Source organism: Centruroides vittatus, unplaced genomic scaffold, assembly GCF_030686945.1.
Source record: "Centruroides vittatus isolate TY-2023 unplaced genomic scaffold, ASM3068694v2 contig_19, whole genome shotgun sequence".
In the NCBI taxonomy this organism is placed as follows: domain Eukaryota; kingdom Metazoa; phylum Arthropoda; class Arachnida; order Scorpiones; family Buthidae; genus Centruroides; species Centruroides vittatus.
In genome coordinates, this window is record NW_027121169.1 from 2668077 (window position 1) to 2681784 (window position 13708).

General features: G+C 25.9%; 1 protein-coding gene across 2 annotated transcripts in view; it reads right to left on the minus strand.

Moving 5' to 3' along the window:
* yem (yemanuclein) overlaps nucleotides 1–13708 on the minus strand; it is a 126165-nt gene that overhangs the window by 45063 nt on the left and 67394 nt on the right. For both annotated transcript variants that reach the window (XM_067264539.1, XM_067264538.1), the window contains exons 3-5: nucleotides 10513–10623; nucleotides 1685–1819; nucleotides 1403–1506 (exon numbers count right to left, since the gene is read on the minus strand). In XM_067264539.1, coding sequence (XP_067120640.1) covers nucleotides 1403–1506; nucleotides 1685–1819; nucleotides 10513–10623 — 350 coding nt within the window. The remainder of the gene's footprint in view (nucleotides 1–1402; nucleotides 1507–1684; nucleotides 1820–10512; nucleotides 10624–13708) is intronic.

Consider the following 13708-nt stretch of genomic DNA (forward strand, 5'->3'; position numbering starts at 1 on the left):
GCACATACCTTACTCTCTATTAGTAAATAATTACGGTTTGTCGTTTTTTTATAATGGTTTTAATTTATATAAATTTCAATCTAATTTTTTGCATCTGTCCTATAAGATGACCCTGGATTTTCAGGGCCTTTTTTTATGATTCAACTATCATCTTATCCGCTGAGATATACAGTATATCCAAGCAAGGGTCTACTTGAGATTAATACATTCAATGAAAATGTTTGTTAGGTTCAAGAAAAACATTCAATGAAGATTTATATGATGATATTTATAGTTTCTTCTGAAGTTTATACTCTGATGATGGGCTGAAAAATATGAAATTATTTGGAGCTTATAAAAAAACAACTATAAGATCTCCAAAAGCACAAATAGCAATAGAATAAAATAAGTAGTCAAAAGAATTCTAATTCACACTTAATGTAATAAAAAATAAAATTCTGTATGTAAACCTCACATAATTTCTTAACTTAGTGAAGCTGTAATGAAAGACATATTTTCTGTGGCATTTGAAATAAAGTATTTTTAAAATAAATCAAATCTAACTGAGCTGAAAAAATCTAAAAAATTCTTTTATAAAAAAAAATCTACAGTAGATTTAGAAAACTTTTCCCAAGATTTTCCTTAATATTTTTCTGAACCTTACAAGATTTGTTACACAATAACACTTCTCCAAAACAGTTTTAATTACTGCATGTTTTTGGCTCACTTCCTAAGCTTGCATCAGGTCTACACAAGTTTACATATTAACTAAAATTTCTAACATTCTAAATTGGAATGTTAAAATGTTTTTATAAATTTAAAAGATAGAATGTTCAGGCTTTATGTATATACATAAACTCAAAGTTTGAGAATTATATAGAAATTAAATAAAATACAAGTTTTATAAATCATAATAATTTCAATAAGGATCTATAGTATATTTCTACCCTGTTTATTTCTCCTCAGCTGGTTATAGATTCTTATTGAAATTATTATGATGTTTTATAAAATTTGTATTATATTTAATTTTTATATAATTCTCATACTTTGAGTTTATGTATATACATAAAGCCTGAACATTCTATCTTTTAAATTTATAAAAACATCATGAAACATTTTACATTCCAATTTAGAATGTTAAAAATGTCAGTTAATATGGAGACCTGATTCAAGCTTATAGAAAAAGCCAAATCATCCAGTAATTAAAACTACGCTGGAGAAGTGTTGAAAGTGATTTTTATTGATGTTGAACTTTGTTCCAGTTTTTATGCATGTTTCTTACAAGATTTTGTTGTTACAGTTATCCAAAATACTAACATGTAAGTTTTACAATAGACCAATAATCAAATTAAAGTGTTTTCGTATATTAAATTAGATAAATCCAAATAGTCTAATATCAGTTAAAAATAAAATAAAAATATACCTAAATGACTTATCTAGAGGTCTTCTTCCTCTTTTCTTTGGAACATGTTCACCTTCTTTTAATCTTCTCCTTCGTCGGGTGTCTTTATCGATCAATCTTCTCTTCTATTAATAATTACAAAAATTTCAATACAGAAACATTAAATATATAAATCATATGAAATATTTCTTAAGTAATATTCTTTATTTCTAAATTTCAATTGATATCTAGCAATATTACAACCATAACTGATCCATTTTTGATTTTTTAAGACAATTTGTTGAAATATAAAATAAAATATACCTTTTTCCTAGGTTTCTGTTCATCCGTAAACTCTTCGGAATCCGAATCCGACACAGCTCTGAATTCTAGGCCACCCGAATTGATGTAAAATCCACCATATTGGGTCGTTAACGTAGACGGGACAAGTTCATCATACTATTTTAGAAAATTTTTTAAAAATTAATAATTATATTCAGAATCTCACTTTCCAGCAACTTTCAATCAATCACAGTTTTTTTTTCTTTTTTTAAATACATCAACAGATTGACAGTATTATCAGCACTTGTATAAAGATAAAAATTTTGATAGATTTACCTATTTACTTAATAAACATCACTGTATGATACAAAAATATGATATATAACAACTTATATAATACAAAAATAAATCAAGTTTCTCAATATATTCATTTTAAGAATTTTCTTAAAAATTAATTACTAAAATTGAGTGTTGAAAATTTATTTTGATTATAAATTAGTTGCATCAACTTTAATTGATAACACACAGTTCTATTCATCTATTAAAATAAAGTTTCAAGCATTTTGCTGTAGAAAATAATTATAAAAAGCTTTTATTCATAAAATAAAAAATAATTATTTTACTATAATAAGACAATTATAATAAAACAATTTATTCAAATGTAAATAAAAACAAAAAATAAATTTATTTTATTTTCCTGTAGTTTATTATTGTTTTATTGGTGACTTTTAAATAAAGTTGATTACTATAGGTGAGTAAATTTACTAATTATGCTAAAATTATCTGACATAAGACAAAGCAGGGCATTGCTATAGCAACAGACAAAATTAATAAAAACAATTAGACTTAGAAAGAAAAAAAAGAGTCAATATACATGCTATCAGATTTCATAGAAATTTAATAATTTTACTAATTTAATCTTAGCATTCAAGAATTAAGAACAATATTTTGTATAAATAAAGAAATATATTAGATGATAAGTTTTAGATAACAGAATTGTAAGGCTAAGATTATTATTTGTAACAGTATTTACAATGTATAATTTGTGTAATATCAACATGTAATATTTTAAGAAATGAAAAATATTTTAAATTAATAATAAAGTTTTACATTATTTAAACTTTTATACACACTAAATATGGTGATATTTTTATACTTCTTCAAATAAAACTAATATTTAATATTCTCTTGTAATTTAAACTTTCTATATAAAAACATCTAATATATGTAACTTAGAATAAAATTTATTTTATTTTCAATTTTCTTTGACATGTTTCTCTAATTTCCAATAAATTAGCATTGATTATTAAATAAAGTTACATATTATCTCAATATTCAAAATTTCAAAAATGCAATGTATAAAATTTGCATTGATTATCAATCCAAAAGTTGAAATAATAATACTCAAAAGAAAAATGTTTAGAGCAATGTTATCTTCCAGATTTCCTCAAAATGTACAGGATTAATGTTACTAGATAATTGAAACTGCAGCATTACTCACAATTATTTGCATATTTTTCACAATTAAATTTATTATACCTGTAATATTTATTTATTTATTATTAATGCATATATTATGTTAATATAATTATATAAAAACTTTAAACTGTAAAAAAAATTCTTTATTAAAATGCTTTATGTTTTATTATAACATTTCAAAAAATTATATCACTATAGAAAAAACACTAATGATAAATAGTTAGTTCAAGAAATGAATAATAATTTTAAAAATTTAAATATGAAAAAGTCAGAAATTTAATTTAACAACAAAAAGGAAAGACTAATAAAGAAAGAAGATACTGAGTAAATTATTCTTATATTAAAAAACTGAAAACATATTATTTTTTCTGATATATCCAAATATTTGTAGCCGTTTAACTTAAGATACAAACAACAACAAACAACAGTTAAAAGAAAGCTTCCTATTTCAATCTTATTCACTTTTGACAAATATATTTAATAATGAATGACTACGTATTTTTGCCTTATAAAAATTCTGAAACTTTGGTAATGGCATGGCACCAACAGAATCCTAATGATGCCATTCATTCAAATCTTTTAATAAATTTGTATCAATTATTCCTCAATTTATCATTTTCCTGCATCCATTAATCAGAATTTTTAGTCCTGAAGAACATTAATCCCAAGCTGATCATTCATTTTTAAGAGCAACACACACTCACACTCATTAGTATGCATTAATAGTAGTATAACAGATAGCAGTTGATGCTTTCAGAACATGATGTAAAAAGTAACATTTTGGATTCTGTACAGCTTTGCAATCTTGCATGTGTCTTACCTGCAAGACAACAAGCTGGAGGAAAAGAGGTGGTGATGAGAGCCTAGTCCAACTGGAAAAAAGCCTGTGTGTGACGTTTGCCAGATCTGGTGACTTTATAATATTTTTCCCCCGAAAAGGATTAACTTAACAATTGTGGGAATAGAGATTTAGTGACTTTCTAAACTCCTTTTAGCAACAAAAATAAAAAATATCAATACGGTTAATATACACATTTTACTATTTTTAGCTCTGGTAATAAATGACTTTTTAAGTGTGAATCACAACATTGCCTTTAAATGTTAATTATTTTACTTTGTGTTTTTACCTAGTTGAGCACACAGTACACAGTTCAATATGTATTCTATCTTCTACAGTGCTTGGTATTATTGTTAGCATTATCTTGTAATTTACTTTTTTACCTGATATTTCCTGTGAAACAAGTTCAAACTTTAGAACAACTGCGCATAATAAAAGAGGTGGAGAAAAGCTTATTGGAGAAGAGGACCAATGTAATTAAAAAACTATACCTGCCATCATCAACCCTAAATTTAATTATTGCAAGGGGGGGAAAAGAAGGTCGGAAAGCAAACTGATAAGTTTGGTACATCATCCAAGAAGAGGAAGATAAACAAGCAGCAGATCTACTGAAAAGCATTCTCTTTGCATGTACCAGCAAGCCATTGAGCATTCCTATTGATGAGAGCATCCTGCAAGGAGAAAAAACATTCAAAATAGCTACAACAATGAGAATTAAAAACTTTTCCACTTCAAGCAACACCATGACTTCGTATTGGTATCTTAAAAATGCCATGGACCTCGGGTTCAAAAGGTTTCCAAAGCTGCTGGATAATACAAGGTTCAGGACATCTATAAAGCAGATGAAATGGACCTCTTAACAACTGCCAACCAGACCAAATGCTGGCATTGAAAGAGGAGTCTCTTATAGAGGAAACAGTGCACAACAGCAATTGATGGTACTACTGTATACTAAGAGAGACAGATGAGGCAAATGAATACAAACTGTTATTGGAAAGTCTGCAAAACCATGGTGTTTTAAAAAAGTACATTACACATAACTTTCTTACAATGCTAACTCAAAACTGTGTAGGATGCAGATTTTCAGACTTTTTGCATACTCTTAATGCATCATTCAATAATTCAATGCACAAAGCAAAATATTCCTCTTCTAATTGTATTAAATTCCAGGCACATCCTTCTTGAGGATGTGTGTGAAGGATATCTGGAGGATGTATGTATAATTCTCCTGGTACTTCTTTCTTGAGGAACATAATGGTGTTTTCCATCCCCCAAACTGTAACAGTGTCATAGAGCCTGTTTGAATGTGATCAAATATTTCAAGCAGATGTATAGGAAACAGCTAGTGTAGAACAGTGTTTGGGAGTTATAGGGAAAGGGAAATCACTAAATGCAAGATCATGATGAAAATCCTGAGTCATTTATTTTATAATTTTAGTATGGCAACAAACAACCCTGTCTACATTTCAGAATTATTTTGTAAACTATGGCTATGTAAAGAAAAATAGAGGTCTAATGCGACAGAGGTCAATAGAAGTATTAAGGATGATGTCATGTGAAATGAAGACTGGGTACAACATGGGGCAAGCATTTTATAATGAAATGCTTATCCCATGATGTACCTAAACAAAATCCTATGGGGCATGCTATTTCCTAAATAAAATAATGATTTCCTAAAAGAAGAAAAATACTGAATACTTTAAATATTTCACAGCATTGTTTAACACAATTACAAAATGCAGTTATATGATCTACTATTTCTGATAAGATGGCCAAACAAAATGTCAAATGAAGAAAAGAAAAACTAAAAAACTAGATTAATAAAAAGTTTTTCAAGGTTAACAACACATGTTTATTTAAAATGAAATCAATACATAATAAAATTATGAATGCCAGTCATTAATCTTAAATTCTTTTTGTGACTAACTGTATGTATAGTTGGATTATTTACTAATTTAAGATGTAATTCCAATGGTCTAATAAGTTGTCATTTCAGTTTTACTTTACAGTACTTATTGTCAAATATACTTTAAACGTGGGACTTTAAACTATATTATTATTATTCTCATGATTTAAAAAGTTCTTCTGTTGACAATGTAATCAGTAAGTAAAGAAATCATATTTGTTTTGAAAGAAAAGTATTTCTTTCACAACAAAGAAATATTAAATAAAAATACATACATTTAAACAACTTATATGCCAGCATATACAATATTCTGTAAAAATTAAGAATTATTCACAGTAAGTCACAGTAATAAAATTGCTAGAATATTTCAAAATTTTGTACTTTTGACTAAAACTTGAAACTGTTCCTTCAGTAAAAAATTTCATTATAATAACTGGAGTCTTAACATATTTTTCATTCTTCAGAAATATGCATGCTGCTACTTTTCAAGATTAATACAGTTTAAAGGTTAAAATCAACAGTTTAATATCATTTTATTAAAAGAGCTAATACATTTTTTTGCAGCCAGAAGTTTTTGTTTCTTTCTTTTTCTTTTAACTAAGAACTATTGAATAGTGATATAAACGTCAGGTAACGACTTTTTTCACTTAAGTTAATTTAAATAAACAAATGTTTTAGTCAAAATGTCTTTATTCTTATACTCTTAGATCTTACAATAAATCTATCAAAGTTGTTTCTTTGGTGGTTATAACTAAATATCTTATTACACTTAGATTTTTAAATCTTATGTCTTGCATAAAGTTTTTTATATGATGTAATAATTAACACCTTCTGTGAAACAAAAATATCTGTATACTTACTATGAATTTTTAACTGCCTAAGTAATGAAAATAATTTATTTGCCAATTTAGGCTAATAAATTATTTTCATTAATAAATTATTAATTAATATGTAAAAAATTTGACAGAAGTTATTACATATCCAGTTATAAGTACATAAATACAATTAAATCCTATTAATTTAAACTTGATTAACTTTAATTATTGGGAAAATTAAACCTATTACTACTTTCCTTAAAATTTACATATCTAAATTAATTAAAATTTAAAAAAAAATCAAATAAAAGGTCATCTCTGTAAGTGAAAACTACTTTGGACTATTTCCAGTGTTGTAAATGACAGAAAATGAAGACATTTTGTAGCTTCAATATATTTTAGTGTTTTAAAAAAGTTAATTTGATTTATTTGAATAAGTATAAATTTGTATAATTCAAAGCTAGTATACCTGCTATTTCAAAATTAAACTTTTGGAATAGAATGTAGCATGTAGTCAACTAATTTACAGAATGCATACATTTTGAGGATTCCTTAACATTCCCCCAACTATTACTTCTAGAGTTTTGGTGTTAGTTATGTTTCATAGTTCTAAATTAGTGATAAGTTATTTAAAGCCTTAATAGTAGGGTTATTTAATTGTTTTTACCATATCTAAGCAGAAAATGTACAAATTTAAATGGATCAGAATTATATACTTTACTTATGATCACAGTTTCCTCTAAGCTGCATGCTTATATGGTTATGTAATAGTTGGAAAATACATGCACTTTTTTGAAGACAAATTTATCTTTAGTGAATAAAATTGAGGTTATTAAAGAAGTAAGAAAAATACGGAAAATATATCAGAATACTGTCACATATCAGAAAGGAGCAAAATCTACTTTAATTTTCAAAAAGACAAACTGAATTTTGGTATCAATACTTTAAAATTATTCAAATTTCTCCTAGTATTTAAAATTAAAATGATTCAACTGTATAATAATAAAATATACAAATATAATTTAAAACAATTTTTTTTAATATGTGATATTCTAAATTTTACATTAGTATATATGTATACAGCGAACTCATGTATAATGCATTCACTTATAATGTAGATTCATATAATGCGATGAAAATTTTGTGAGTAGAATTCATACAGTGCAATAAACAGTCCTGTATAACGCATAAGATAAATTTAACATTTTCACATAGTTTCAGATTTTTTGTTTAGAAAAGTGAAAATATACACTTACCAGTAGTTTATATATGAACAGTGAAGCCGACAGTTTAAAAAAGAATTTTTTTGATGTAAATAATCTTTGATCTCTGGTACAAAACAGTTATAAAACCAATTTTTAAACATTTTGCATTTAATCCATGCTTTTTTATTAGCTCTCTAGTGAACAGGAAGCATTGATTTGTCTATGTTTTTCATTACATGTGAATTTATCTCTTTCTTGACCAAGGTACCAATCTGTCGTACCCCCAACTGTTAAGCAAATGATCCAGGGTACCGATTCATCAACACCCTGTTTAAAATCAATTTTTATCAAATTTATTGACAACAGATGTCAGCACTTGATGGCAGTGTCTTGTTTATTGTCTGTTTCACATATTTTTGTCCAGGTGGTGTTTTGTTGACTTAAAAAATTTTAATTAATGTTTTTTTTCTTAATTTTTCATTTTCTGATAATTTTTTATTTCATTTTTCGCATATTCATGCAATAATATTACTGTAATAAGTTCATTCATGCTATAATAAGTTTATTCAGCTATAATACGTCAAGGTGTTATAAATATTCAAGTTGTGACCTTCAGTTCTGATGTTTTATATATTTTTTTAATTTTTATTTTAATCTAAAATATCAGCAAATGTTACATCTATTAAAAATAATTATCTAAAATATCAGCAAATGTTACATCTATTACTACTGGTAATCATATTTTTATTACAAAAATTTATATTCTTGTTCGACATGAAGTGAATAAAGTATATTAGTTCATTATATTAGTTGGTAGCAGAATAAAGTTCTGATTTCAAACAAATGTTTGATTTAATGTGTGATAATTTCACAACGAATAAACATACATGAATAATTGTTATATCAAGTTGTACAAAACAATATTCTAAGTCTTCCTGGCTCAGTGCCAGCAAAAAACTAGGTAACTAGACAATGTTAATTTTGACAAAAAGTTACAAATTATCAAGTTTAAATGTCAGTTCTAATATATATTATTTTTTCCTTATAAATTTTTCTAATAAAATACATTTAAAAATATCATATTTAAAACTAAAGATATTAATATATGTATCTGATTTTTTTCATATGAATATAATGATAATTTGATTTTTGGTGAATTTTTAAATTAATATTGCCTGACTGACCTTGACTGACCTATATTGCCCTTGGCCTTTTTAGAAAATAAACATAAACAAGGGGGCATAGCAAAAAGCCAAGAAAGAGTTAATGTACAATTAATTAACATTGGCTTAGTTATATGTTCTCCAGCTGCATTAGAACACAAAAGTAAAGTTATCCGGTCTTTTGATGCCTTGAAACCAGAAACAGAAGTCTCATCTTTTGCAATATATTTTCTGTTGGGCATTTTTTTTCCAATATAAATTCATTGTTATAGACTTGATCTGCTATATAATTGCCTTTCTCTATAATTTTGGAAAAATGTTCAGGAAATCTTTGACCATTTGCAATAATAGTTAAAATTTAGAAGCATGTTTGAATTTGAATAAATTGGTCTGATAATGTATGTCCCTATAATGTGATTTAATGTAATAAAGTAGACTCTACTTTATATTATTTTAACTTTATACTTTATATTATTTTAAATTAATCAATCATCCTTCACAAAACAATGTATAAAATATCTTAAGTTTTAATTCAAATAAACCAAAATAGACTTTTCATATGACTTGCAAATGGTTTTTATATAATTATAATGAATAGTTTCACTATTGGAGAACAATTTTCATAATATAGCAAAACCTCTAATCTTAAATCCTCTCCTTCTTGAATTCCTCTTTAACTGGATTATCAGTCTGGCAAAACACTATATATAATATAATGTATCTTTCTACTCCTGAAGTCAAACAAAATTTCATGTATCTCAACATTGTCCCTCCTTAAACTGAATTCAGCAGGTATTGACCAATCTATTAGGTTTCACAAATTCTTTCAGCACATTGTCTAGTAAAGCAGCTTTAATACAGATACTAAGCCAGTCAACAGTCTGTCTTGAATGAAATGAGCCATGTCATTATAACTTGCTTATCCAGCTGTATTAAAACTGCTTTACCAGACAATGCACCCATTGTTTATGAGAATGGTTACCAGTTTAGTGAAAAAACCCAACAGATCTAATGGAATCAAAATTTGATATAATGTATTATGTGAAAATTGATTTTTGAGTAATTTCAGTATAGCACAGAAAGGTAATTTTGTAATATACCTAAATTCATGATATTTATTTAATTCATCCTTATATATTGTTCTAATAATAATTAAAATCAATATCATACATTTAAATATATCACAGAACTACACTTCTCATTCTACTGTTTTGTAATTTGTGTCTAAATAAAATTATTATTATTTTTATATATCATCATACGTAGAATTATCTATAACTCAAATTGGCAATATTTTGATCCCTTCAAATTCAAGATTTAAAGGTTTGACTGTACTATTTATTTGATTTAATAAATTATGTCAAATTATATTAAAATAATTATTTTAAACCATGGAATATAGAAAATTTTCAAATCAAATATGCCTTGTTGAATTAAATTTAAAAAATTCAAATAAATACTCACAGCCTCATCATTATCTATAAAGGAATCATTTTCATCATATCCCATTCCACGATCAATATAATCTTCCCATTTTCCAAATTTCTTTTTTTTCTTTTTTCCAATTTTTGGACCCTATATACAAAAATTTACACTCTCTTATAAAGTTTTATTTATTAATTCATAAAAATTTAATAAAATTAGTTCACAATTACTAAATTTAATAAACCGCTGAAAGAAAATTAAATATAAATTTCTCATAAGAATTTTCAAAACTGGATAAATAACTGAACAAAATAAGCACACCTTGAATAACTCCAGCAATAAATTTTAGACCAAAATTGTTTTCAGCCTAGTCATATAGGTCTTCATCGGTTGGAAAAACACAAAAATTTAAAATGAGAAAAAAACTCAAAAACATTCTAAGTAAAATAGAACTATTGTTAAATTTAAATGCAACAAAAATAAAAATAATTATTATAAGCAATTATTTATTGTTACATCACCACAATGCTGGCTGCAATTTTTAATCATATTTTTAATTTATTTTATTTAAAATATATTCTCTGTGCCTCAAATTAGTACTGTAGTGTCTTGCCCCTGTATATCATACTTTTCTGTTGGCGATGGAGTTGTGCCAGTCATCTATTAACTGCTTTCAGAGAAAGTTTTAAATTGAAAAAATTTGACTTCCAATTTGCATCAGAAGTTCGTATATAGTTGGTCAGGGCCTCCTGTCCCCAAGGTTTCTGTATTTGATCTCATCTTTCATCTATCTAACTCTGTTCCCAAGATTACAGAAAAACAGATGGACAGACATATGACAGTAGGAATTTACAGGTCTACAATTTTTTTTTTCAAATTGCAGCCCAATAATACATAAATAAGATAAAAAAACAAACATACATAAAAAAATAAAACACAAATAATGTAATTCCACACTGTCAATAAAGAGGATGCATCCTCTCTGTCAACAGCATGGAGATTATTATACAAACTCTATCTTTTACTTGGTTCTATGATATTATAAGTACTCTGCTTTATTTTATGTTTAATCATTACATATGTTATTTATATTTTGTATTTTATTATTTATTTTTATGTTTGTTTATTTTTTTAATCTTATTCATGTATTATGATATTTTTATTTTCATTGGGTTTAAATTTAACATAATTCTAATTTTATTTAGAATGTTTTTGTTCTTTTTCATTTAAATTTTTGTGTTGTTCAAACTGACGAAGACCTGTATCACTAGGTCAAAACCATTTTTGTTCTATAAAAATTTATTGCTGGAGTCATTCAAGGTATGCTTATTCTTTTCATAAATTTATTCAAAATATTTCAATTATTTTTTTCCTTTACAATCTTCTACACAGTTGAATGCATGAATATATAATATATTTATTTATATACATTATATTGATACATTATTGATATCAATATACATTATTATAAACAAGTACAAACATATTTAAAATAATAATAATTTTAAATTTTGAGTATAACTAATATAAAACAGAATTGTTAAATTACAAAAAAATAAATTTATTTGCTTCTTTATTTTTCTTATTTTTATAAGATGTATTAATATAAGATTAAGCAATATTAATCTTGATACTGAAAATGTGGCATGTTTGTTTTGAAAATAATATTTAAATAACAATGAAATGTGTTTATTAATATTTATACAAAAATTTTCAGAGAAATTATATTAAACTTTACTCTATATCAGCGGTTCCCAACCAGTGGTCCGCAAGAGCTAAAATATGGTCCACGAAAGATTTAAAACTTTTATTCATTTTAAATTATTATTCCCACATTGATACAAACTGAATTTAATTTTTACTAAAAATGTCACGTTTTCTATTATAATAGTACTGTTAAAGCATGTTACTCTTGAGTTTAATGATTACTTACGTTAAAAGTTTTGATTAAAGTTTATTTTTAGATTGACACAGTTTATTTTTCTTAAACCTTGTGGTCCCTGCTAACAACAATGAAATCAAAGTGCTCCCTGGTCAAAAAAAGTTGGGAACTGCTGCTCTATATAATAGGGTCCTTGTAATAGAATCTGGCAGTCATATGACAGAAGGAAAATTTGTATCACTAAGTTGTATTATAATAGGGAGTTTAAAGTATTAAGTTTAATAAATGATGAATAAACTAAAAGAATATTCATTAAATCTAATAGATTTTGATTTGAACATAGTTTTAAATTATAATGAATGCTTATCTGAAATATATGAGACAAGTGAACATTATAACATGAGAAAGAAGACACTATTCAGTTTCATTTCAATTACATCCAACTAATAATTAAGTATAGAATTTTGTAAGTTAAAATTTGACTAAATTATTATTAAATGAAACATTTGAAACAAAAAACATTAATAAATTCATTAATAGTTCATTATCTTTAGTTACAAACATAAATTATGTAACATAATTTAGTATATTGATATTATTAAAAACACAGATTAAAATAATCAGAAACTGAAATGGCAAGTTGCAGTTGTCTGGTACCAATTCAATATCTTGTAAGCATATACTTTCAATACTCTACTTATTGGAAAATTATAGCCAAAAAGAATTATTTAAATTCCAACTGACATTTTGCAGCAGTGGCATCATTCAAGAAAACAAATTACTGAGACCAAGAAAGTTAAAGAAATTTTTAGTTCACAGCAAAGCTATGCTACAAAACATGTTCCATCTATTAATTTTAATCACTTAGAAAATTTTGAAATTTTAACATTTATTTTTTCAGTTGTTCAAAAATAGACTTATATAATAAATAAAATGACAATTCTATTGTCGGCCCACCAGTGGCCAAGCGATTCCATTCCCTGAACACTGGGAGTTCAGTCGTGGGTTCACACCTTGCCAAGATGCGCTGGCCACGTAAAGTTTTCCTGGCTTTCTTCATGTCTGTAATGTCTGAATAGCGGCCAATTACCCTTAAAAAGACTCCCGGAAGGTATTCCCTTTAGCAGATCGCCCAAGTGTTGCATTGCTGTAACTTAACTAAACAAACAAACAATTCTATTGTCAATAAAATGTTACTCACAAAAAATCTTTAACTGGCACGTAACACACAATATCAGTCACTACAATTCTATTGTCAGCATTAATGAGTTATAAAAGTGTACCTTCTGCAACTTTTGATTTACAAAATGTTCAATTTGAAAAATTGCTCTTTTTACATAAATATATTTTACT